Source organism: Centruroides vittatus, unplaced genomic scaffold (assembly GCF_030686945.1).
Source record: "Centruroides vittatus isolate TY-2023 unplaced genomic scaffold, ASM3068694v2 contig_364, whole genome shotgun sequence".
In the NCBI taxonomy this organism is placed as follows: Eukaryota; Metazoa; Arthropoda; class Arachnida; order Scorpiones; family Buthidae; genus Centruroides; species Centruroides vittatus.
Window position 1 is genome coordinate 2,521,255 of NW_027122188.1, and position 11,012 is coordinate 2,532,266.

Below are 11,012 nucleotides of genomic sequence, written 5' to 3' on the forward strand. Positions count from 1 at the left end.
TAAAGCAAAAAAATATGAAAATTTGTAAAATAGTTCAAACTAGTTAAATAAAAAATTAGTTAAAATTATATTAGTTAAACAGTTTGTGATAGAAATACAGATTTGATAGCTTATGACAGTGGTTCCCAACCGGTGTTCCGCGGAACACTGGTGTTCCGTAAGCATCTCCCAAGTGTTCCGCAGATTTAGTCGCAAATCGGAAAGTGTACAATCGTATTCGAGCCGCCGAATATCAAAAAATTAAAATCATAAAATTTTCATAAACTTAAATATATATGTACGACTCGTACTTATGGAGTGTACTACTGTTTCGAATAAGATAAAGGCAATGATAAAAACTGAATGAAATATGTAAAAAACATCAGGCACAAGTTTCCCATTAAAGTTATTTAGGTATATTTTTTCCTGTCTTAGAATTGGCGTTAATAATATGAGTAGAGATTTTGAATTATAACTTCTCAATTCTAATAAAATAACTGATGATAAGCTTATGTATTTCATATTAACTTAAGTAAGTGTTCCGCTAAAAAAAACTACTCACAAAAGTGTTCCACATCCTAGAAAAGGTTGGGAACCACTGGCTTATGACCATTTATTGGTGTAACAATTAAATTGTCTAATTTAATTAACTCAAAGAAACAAACACTATCATTTTAAGAATGAGACTCAGAAGAATGAGACTCTCTTTGGTGTTAATTCGAGATAATTAATTTAGTAAAAATATATTACTTTTAATTTATTAAATAATAACAAAATATTATATGAAAATAAAATTTTAGTTGAAATGAATTAAATACATTCGTAATATTATCTAAATAAAAAAGAGGATATAAGTATAATAACAATTAAAATGTTTACAGGCTTAAAATTATTTAATTAAAAAAATTGATACATTCGAATAGGACACTCCTGTAGAATATCTGACATAGAATAATCTAATCCTTATTATAAAATCAGTACTACAGTTCTAATATATTTAGATAACTCATAAATATCCTTATCCTCACGGGACTCACTTCTGATATTTTCCTTTTCATAAAGGACTGACTTAGAACTGCAAAAAACACACACATACAAAACAGTTGTCATTCAAACACACATTCGAAAATCTTCTATATTATCAATCAATCTGAATTTTGACATTAAACAGATAAAAAATGTAATCAACTAAAACATATAATCCCACCCTTAGATGCCGAACTATACTCATCATTCACGACGTACTGATTTAATTTTCATAAAATCTCCTTATTAACTATAATCCGCTCTCAAATATGTAATAGAAAATTAATAATTTAATTTTGACGAAACAAAAATTTTGTTATTTTCAATGGTAAAATTTTCTAGATAAATTCAATTAACAATTTACTACAGTTTATACAATATATGCAACTTGCTACAGGTAATTTGCATTATTTATTTCACGTGTCTACTTTTCTCTGTCAGAATTAATCATTTTATTAAACTATTTATTAACATAATTGAAAAGAATTTTCATCAATTATTAAAAAATTCTTTATAATTGAAATATTTAATTGCATAAAAAAGTAATTATTTCAACGCTTTATTTTTAATGCTTATCTACTGTTATTTATTCTATTCAATTTGTCAATATTGTTTATTATTGACTTCTCGTATGTCTTCTCTTGTGATAAAGTGTATTAATATAAAATATTAAAGCATAAAAAAGTAAACGTAAACAATATTATAACTAATAAAAGTCTATCAGTAGTTCATAGCACATAATTGTTCAATTTTTTATTAAATTCTTCTGAATATAGTTCAAATAAATATTTCGTAAATTAATAATTTTATTCCTTGTTTATAACAATTTAATTTTTTGAATAATAGAATACATTAATTTTTTTTAAACGTGGGGAATTTAGCCCCCATACATATACATATACATTACTATACATCCCATATACATTACTATAATGCATTTACATACATACATCTAAACTGTTATTTACGAATGATATTACTGATTAAATTTTACATTTGTCAAAGGTTTCTGGGTGAGGAGAATGATGGAAGCAGCGCTATTCCTCTAAAACATCATTAAAATGCATCACCGGACTTAGGTATATCCTCAAAATTTCAGTCGTTTTTATTAATTGAAAGTGAATGAAATTTGAGTTGCAAGATTTGAGAACATGATACAAAGAAAATGAAATAAAAACGTTTAATGATAATAATAATAGTAGTAGTAGTAGTAATCAATTAGTAACAACAACAAGGATATGATCAAGAATACAATGTAAATAAACTGATAATAAATGGTGAAGTAGGCCAAGTCAACGTACGCAGAGGAATATTTCAAAGGGATTCACTTTCATCTTTGTTGTTCGTAATAGCAATGATTTTACTATCAATAATTCTAAAGAAAACTGGGCAAGGCTATCGGGAACATTAACAAACTTTTTGAACTTTTGAAAAAACATCAGCTAAAATCGAGTGTCTGCTGAATATTGTCAGGATCTTTAGTAATGATATTGCGATGGACTTTGGTCTAAATAAATGTGCAACCTCAGTAATAAAGGGAGGGAAGCTAATTAATGCAAATATAAAAATGCAGAATGTCAGTGAAATAAAATTACCATCTGAAGAAAGCTACAAATATTTGGGTATCTTATAGGTAGATAACAACAAACACAATGAAGTCAAAAGCAAGATGAGTGGAGGAAATACAATCAAAGCAGTAAATATAGGGGCAATAGCAGTTTTACGTTATACTGCCGGCATAATTGACTGGATTCAGTCTGAACTGGGCCGAAAAACGTAAACAGAATTTTATATCCGTGATTTTTTAAAACACAAATTTTCAGAAATACTCGTTTACTTAAATGTGTAATTTTTTAAAGTAAACACTAAAGAATAAAATTAAATAAAAGATTTTTAAGAAAATTCCAATGGAAAGTTATGATGTTGGCCATTTATTATATATATTTATGTAAATAAGGATGTTTGTTTGTTTGTTTGTTTGTTCGCTATACACTCTCGCGTCGTTTGTCCAAATGTTACGAAACTCTACAATGTTCAAATACTTCTAACTTAGATCACGTTGTAAATCTCATCTCAAAATATTGAATGCATTTTTATAAATCAATTAATTTTTATTTACATTCGATTTTCTGAGTTACACGTAGCATCATCTATAGGCAAAAAAGTTAACTAAATATAATTCTTACAAAAAAGAATATATTTTTTAAAATATATATTATACTAGCAGATAGGCCCGGCGTTGCTCGGGCAAAAGTAACGATAGCGAAGATTAAGATTATTACGTTATAGTCACAGAAGAAAAAGAGTAATTTCATCAACAAACTAAATGTTTCTAAAGAAAGGTCGAATTTGAAAATCGAATATTCTAATATTGTTCGATTTTCACGACGTGTTCTGATTATATCATTCAATTTTCATCGAATGTTGTAAAGAAGAAAAGTCGAAGAAAAACCGAACTAATCTGTTTAAATTTGAAAATCGAATATGTTCTAACATATTACTCTTTATCTTTTTTTTGCAATCTGGCACGTCGCTTTCTCTTGTTCTGCATTGTTACTTAACACTTCCATTGTTAACACTTCCATCGTTGACACTTCCATTGTTACTTAACACTTCCATTGTTGATGGAAGTGTTAAGACTTAATCCTGTTCCTCTCCCTCGTGGGAAGAATTTCGAAAAATCCCTTCTTAGTGTGCGTTCTCGTGACGTACTCTAACTGTGTACCAAATTTCAACTTTCAACTCCTAACCGTTTGGGCTCTGCGCTGATTATTATTATTATGTTGGCTTAAGTGAGATATACTCGGTTAACACCGGTGGCTGTGTACTATGCCGGACCAAAGTCAAGGCATAGTAACCAAAACAGAAATTAAAGAAGTGTGTCAGTGTGTGTGTCTGTATTCAGGAATTTTCTCACAATATGACATGTATTCAATATAGTGGCTTTCTGTAGTGTGATGTATACGTTTCTATTCAATTGTAATGTGCCCAGGCTTTTGTGTAGTGTGTGTGGTATGACACCTGTAGAGGAGAAAACAACAGGTACAATAAGCACCTTATCCATCCTCCACAGATGACCTTATTTCCTGGGTGAGTTCTGTGTACTTGCTAATTTTTTCAGCACATGCGTTTTGTATATTGTGAGTGTATGGAATGGATATGTCTATAATGTATGTGATTTTATTGTGTTTGTCAATGAGTGTGATGTCTGGTCTATTGTGGTAAATTGTTTTATCTGTGATTATGGCTCTGTCGTAGTACATTTTGTGTGTTGTTTTCCAATACTGTCTGTGGTACTACTTGTAGTATGGTTCGTGGATGTCTGCTAATTTGTGTTTCTTTGCAAGCTCTTGGTGTATTATATTTGCTACTTGATTATGTCTATGTAAATAATCTGTCTGTGCCAAGAGCTTGCAACCAGAGGTGATGTGTTGTATAGTTTCTGGCATGATGTGACATTTTCTGCATGTGTCATTTGTGAGTGTTGCATCTTTGAGTATGTGTTTTCTGTAGTTTTTAGTATTTATGACCTTATCTTGTATGGCGATCATGAATCCTTCCGTCTCCCCAAAGAGGCATCCCCCAGCTAACCAGCTGTTTGACGCAGTTTTGTCAACAAAATCATGGGCCAGATCGTAAGGAAGCCTGCCATGCAGTGCCTTTCGAGCCCACGATTGCTTAATGGTGTCTATGCTTTTTATATGTTGTGTTATGTCCATATGATGTGAGTGTAAGTTTAATGGTGTGTTATTTGAGTCTGCTAGAGTTGCTGCTTTATGTAATTGTGATGTTTCTTGTTTTTTGTAGAAAAACTCTCGCAGTAACTGTATTTGTTTGTAGTGAAGGTTAACTATGTCAATCAGTCCACGTCCGTCATCTTTACGTGGAAGGGTTAATCTTTCTGTGGCAGATTTAGGATAATATTGTTTATGCTTAGTAAATGTTGTTCTTGTTTTCCTTTGGAGTTGCTCAAGATCTGTGTGAGTCCAATGTATAACTCCAAAAGAATATGTGAGTACTGGAATGACATATGTGTTTATTGCTTTAACTGTGTGTTTTGCATTTAACTCTGTTCTGAAAATAGCATTTAACCTACTTTGGTATTTTTTAATTAATCTTTGCTTTATTTGTGTATGTGCTGTTAGTTTGGCCTGTTGGAATCCTAAATACTTGTAGAACTCGCCCTCTTCCATGGATTCAATAACGTCTCCATTTCCAAGCGCAAAATCTTCTTTCTTCAGGATTCCTTTTTCTATGTGAAGTGTTTTGCATTTATCTAGGCCAAATTTCATTTGTATGTCCTTCGTGTATGAGTGTGTGATTTGTAGGAGTTGATGAAGTTGTTTTTGTGTGGATGCATAAAGTTTTATGTCATCCATGTACAGTACATGAGACGTGAGAGTGTAAACTGTGTTGTTTTTTCATGTCTGATATTGTAGCCATATTGCGTGTTGTTTAACATGTTGGATAATGGATTCAGGGTTAAGCAGAACCAGAGAGGACTCAAGGAATCTCCTTGAAAAATTCCTCGCCTAATAAAAATTTAGTTTGTTTGTATGGAAGTGTTACCCCTGAGATGTAGTGTTGTTCTCCAGTGCTGCATAGTGTTTTGAAAGAATGTAATGAGTGATGGACGTATTTTGTACTTGTGTAGGATATGTAGCAGCCAACTGTGTGAAACACTGTCGAATGCTTTTATGTAGTCTATATATGCCATGTGTATGTTTCTGTGTTGTTTGTGCGCTTGCCGTAGAATGACTGAATCTATGAGTAACTGTTCTTTGCATCCCCTGTGGTTTCTACGGCAACCTTTTTGTTGTTCCGTAAGAATGTCGTGTTCTTCAATATGTTTGTATATTTTGTTTGCGATACAGGATGTCAATAATTTGTAGAGTGTTGGAAGACATGTAATTGGTCTGTATTGTGTCGGATCTGTGGTATTGTTGTTTTTAGGTTTCATGTAGGTGATGCCCTGAGTAAGAAAATTTGGCATGTCTTGTGGATTGATGATGGTGTGTGTTAGATGTTTAGCTAGTTCCTGGTGCAGTGATGTAAACTTTTTGTACGAGAAATTGTGAATGTTGTCTACACCAGGTGTCTTTCAGTTGTGTGTTTTGTTAACAGTGTATTGGAAATCATGTATGTTTATTTCAGCACGGCATAGTTGGTATGTTGTGCAAGTTTCTGTTCTCCTCCTCGATCCAGCCTGCATCAGCATTGTGCGTGACAGCACTGGACCAAAGAGAAGACCAATGTGTTGTGAGTTCTTCTGTTGGTGTGCCACTGTGCTGTGTATCAGTGTTTGCTTTGTTATTAATTTGTCTGTAAAAGAGTTTTTCATTGTTTGTAAATAATTTATTTTGTTGTTTTCGTAGTGTACATGTTTTGTATCGTTTAAGTCTACGTGCTTTGGCAGCAAGTTTTTGCTTTAGTGTATCAATGTATTCTGTAATGCGTGTGTTGTGATGTTCATGTTTTGTGTGTGTTTTTATTTTCTTGAAAATGTTTTTGAGCTGTTTCCTTAATTTGGGTGTTATGTTGTTTTTAGTGTATTGTGTCAACCTGCTTAATTGCTGTCTAATGTCATTTATTTGTGTTTCTATTCTTCTCTGCCAGGCAGGCTTGTGATAGAATTGTGTTTTCTGTGTATTTGTCTGTGATTGTACTTTCAGTCCATGGTGTGTCACTACTGTGACTGCCGCAGCATAAACTAAAGCCTCTTCAGCCAACTAAAATACAAGTATACGGTTACAAATTGAAATATATAAATAAAAGGTTATGCTGTATAAAACATACCTTCAAATCACAGATCTTTGTAAACATAAAACTGTTTTAAAACTTCTCTATACATTAATCAATTCTTGTTATCTGGTGGAGAATTATACATTAAGTATCGCGTTTTAATCAATTTCCGATGACAATTCCATAAGTCTACAACATACCTAGTCAATCTTTTTACATCGAAGATATTCTATTGTACAAACAAATTCTTATTTAATTTTACACCTTTTTTTTAATATTACTAATTTTAATGCGTGTGATTGTGTTCATTTACATAGTGGTAGTGGTGTGGTAGATGGGCCACACCACTATTTTGAATAAAACAAGAGTCGACATCCCAGCAAACATCAAAGAAATATTATATAAAGGACTAGATTTTAATAGTCCGAATAAATGGGATATTTTAGATATAATACCGATTTAGACAAATTATGTAATAATCTTCCCGAAACAGATTCAAGTATTATGAAAATGAAATTGAGTAATAGAATTAAAAAATATGTAACTAAAGAGGGAAGAAGATCAATAATTAAAGACAGGAACTACTTCCAGTATATAAATCAAATTAAAGCATTACATAATTTTTTAAGAGAAAATGAAATAGAGATCATAAAGGCTGATAAATCAAAACAAACTGTAATAGTTACCCAGGAATGAGTTAAAAATAAAAAAACAAGAAATAACAAATAATTCAAAATTTAGAAAACTTCCTATAAACCCCATTGAAGTTATATATTTGGAACTTAAAAAGACGAATTATAAAATTAGAACAACTACATGAAATCAACAAAACTGAAAAGTGGTTTATTCTAGATGAAGATTTCACCAAAACTAAACATACAGCTCAAAACCCACAAAATAGGAGAAAAGGTTCGACCAATCGTAGATTTTAAGTATTCCATGCTATACAATTTAGAGAAATTTCTAATGCAGCAGCTTAAGCAATACCAAAACTCACAATTCGCAATTAAAATACAGATGAACTTATAGAAGAACTAAACCAAATCAGTTTGGAAGAAGAGTCTAGGATAGCTAGCCTTGACGTTGTAGATATGTATCCGTCAATAACATGGGACTTAATAGAAGATAAACTAAAAAAATCTGGAAGTTAAAAATGAAATTATAAATTTAATAGAATTTACATACAGAAGCAACTACTTTGAATTCGATGGAGATTATTATACACAGACAAATGGAATAAGCATGGGATCAGTAATAGGACCAAAATTAGCGGAACTAATCATGATAGATATAGATACCAGAATTAGCAGCATACGGGGTGTAAAATTCTATAAAAGATACGTCGATGATATTTTATTAATATATAATGAAGCAGAAATCGCAATAGAAGAAATCAGAAAACAGATTAATAACATACACGAAGCAATAAAATTTAAAATAGAAGTAGAAGATAAAACCAGTCAAGAAATTAACTATTGGGATATCACAATAAAAAGATTAAAACAGAGTTTTGAATTTAGAACGTTCAAGAAGCCAAGTTCGGAAAACATAACAATAAAATATCAATCTAATATGCCATTACATATCAAATATAAAACATTTAAAATGGAATATTCTAAGATTAAACATAGAACAAGTCAAAAGATATATATAAATAAGGACCTGGCTGAATTAAAAAAGAAATTTCTTTTAGCGGGCTATCCGCAACGACTACTAAATAAATGGGAACTTAAATTAAATACTCCAAAAATACCACATAACAATAAACAAGCAAATAATGTGAAGTATACCGCTTTCCCATACATCAAAGGTCTATACGAAGAAATCAACAACGAAATCAAAAAAATGGACTTTAAACTTGCGCCGTCATACCAAAAAATGTCTAATAGATTAGAACACCTCAACCCATTGAAAAAACAACAAGCACCAACTGAAACTAAAAACGTAGTATATAAAATCCCTTGTACTTGTAATAATAATAAATACTACATAGGAGAAACAAAAAGAAAGTTGGGAGTCAGACTAAAGGAACATATAGCCGACCTAAAATATCATAGAATAAATTCCGCCTTTCATGATCATTGTACTCTGAACGGTTGCAATATAGATAAAGATAATGTGGAAATCCTTCATAAAGAAAAAGAAACATACAGAAGAAAGTTTAAAGAAAGCATAGAGATCATAAAAAGTAGAAAATGTATAAATAAAAACTTTAGTATAAAAATAAACGAAAATTGGCTCGGCATATTATAAATAGAAATTAAGTAAAATGTCTTTGTAAAATAAAAATATAAAAAAATTAATGTCTTTTTAACAGAAATTTGGTGTGGTAGATTTGCCACAAAGTGGCCCATCTACCACACCACTATGTAAATGAACACAATCACACGCATTAAAATTAGTAATATTTAAAAAAAATGGGTAAAATTAAATAAGAATTTGTTTGTACAATAGAATCTCTGGCTTCGATGTAAAAAGATTGACTAGGTATGTTGTAGACTTATGGAATTGTCATGGAAAATTGATTAACATGCGATACTTAATGTATAATTCTCCATCAGATAACAAGAATTGATTAATGTATAGAGAAGTTTTAAAACAGTTTTATGTTTACAAAGATCTGTGATTTGAAGGTATGTTTTATACAGCATAACCTTTTATTTATATATTTCAATTTGTAACCGTATACTTGTATTTTAGTTGGCTGAAGAGGGGCGTCAACAGCCCGAAACGTGTACAGGCACTTAATACGCGTATCAACTGAATAAAAATTAGTGATGAAATTTGCCATGTGTCCGAGTGAATACACTATATAGTTGGTGTTCAAGTTGCAGAATAAGTACCGGCACGGTTTCATAAATACTAGTATATTTTCTCGTTTTTTTTCCTTTTTGCTTTTATTTTTATTTCATTATCAAACACATTGTCGATTCTATTGCTCGGCATGTAACACCCCTGTACTCCGTGTCTTTCAACCCCGACTGTGCCTAGCGGTGTCGGGAGAAATAAAGCTTATTTTGTCTGTTTTTGTCTGTGTATTCGTATATTAAGAGTTGTCATTAGTTCGAAAGTGGTTATGCAGTTTAGTAAACTTTATCTCTACGTTAAAAACTCTTGTATAGGCCATTGTAATTTTGCTAATTTAAAAAAAAAAAAAAAAAAAATTTACTCTGTTTTATTTTATTTTTTTAATTATTGTCTTAACTAATTTTTGCTCCTCTAATATTAAGTAAAATAAAACATTTCTGATAATTTACATTTTGCGTCTGTTATTTGAATACAAACAAGCGAACCTACATGAAACAATATGAAAAAACGGCATTTCTCTAGCTATTGAAGTTATCGAGATCAAGCTAGAAATTATTTGTGTGTATGTAGCTAACAAAGACACCGTTGGAGTTTGATATGTATTTTTGAGCTGTAATTTGAAAAAATTGTAGACGTATAAATTCCTACTGTCTTACCCTCGAGAACAGAGTTAGATGAAATCGAGACCAGATATGGAAACTTTAGGGACAGGAGATCCTAATTAATTAAATATGAACTTCCGATGCAAACCGGAAGTCACGTTTTTTCCAATTCAAAACTTCCCCTCCGAAAGCAAGTTAGTAAATGACCGGCACGACGCTATTATTAAAGGAAAAAGTGTGTACAGGGCAAGCAATTAGTAATTTGAGGTAGAAAGCATAATATATATTTCAAATTAAATAAATTAAAAATATGATTAAAAATTGCGGCCTGGCATTGTGACGATGTCACAATAAATAATTGCTCGTAATATCTTTTTTACTTGCGGAAGTCACTGCCATGACTCCGGCCAAGTAAAAAAGTCACTGACTGACTACATATACAGGAATCAGAGGTTGCCGATTTTCGAGGGCCGATTTCTTTCGCTCCCAAACACCTGAAGTAATTCCGAATATCTCGTTTGAAAAAAAAATATTCTTTTTTAGGTAGTGTGCAAAATTTCAAGATTTTCTGTAATGCGGTTGCCAAGATATAAGCAATTAAGAAGTGCAAAAATCGCCAAAAATGCTGTATTCTCTCCCTTTTCTTCACCCGGCACTGCAGACGCTCGTAGAGAAAAACTACTGAGTCTAGAAAGCTCAAATGTTAAACTTTAGCCTTTCTCGTTATCAGTGACATGCTGACAAAACTTCCGAGTCGATAGGTCAAAGTTCACTGAAAGTTTTCATAGACCTAATGCAGTTTTACGGCTTAATTTCACGCTTAGGCCGCGACTCCACTAGCCGTAAAAGGGCCGT

The 11,012-nt window shown here is 31.5% G+C and overlaps 1 protein-coding gene across 1 annotated transcript; it reads left to right on the forward strand.

The window, feature by feature from the left end:
• The first annotated feature begins 7,989 nt into the window (after window positions 1–7,989).
• LOC136975205 (uncharacterized) lies at window positions 7,990–9,000 on the forward strand. The gene has a single exon (XM_067270240.1). The coding sequence runs from the start codon at window positions 7,990–7,992 to the stop codon at window positions 8,998–9,000; it is 1,011 nt and encodes a 336-aa protein (XP_067126341.1).
• Window positions 9,001–11,012: the final 2,012 nt, after the last annotated feature.

Coding starts and splice junctions, on each gene's coding strand:
- LOC136975205 (XM_067270240.1), top strand. CDS start 7,990: ATGGGATCAGTAATAGGACCAAAATTAGCGGAACTAATCATGATAGAT.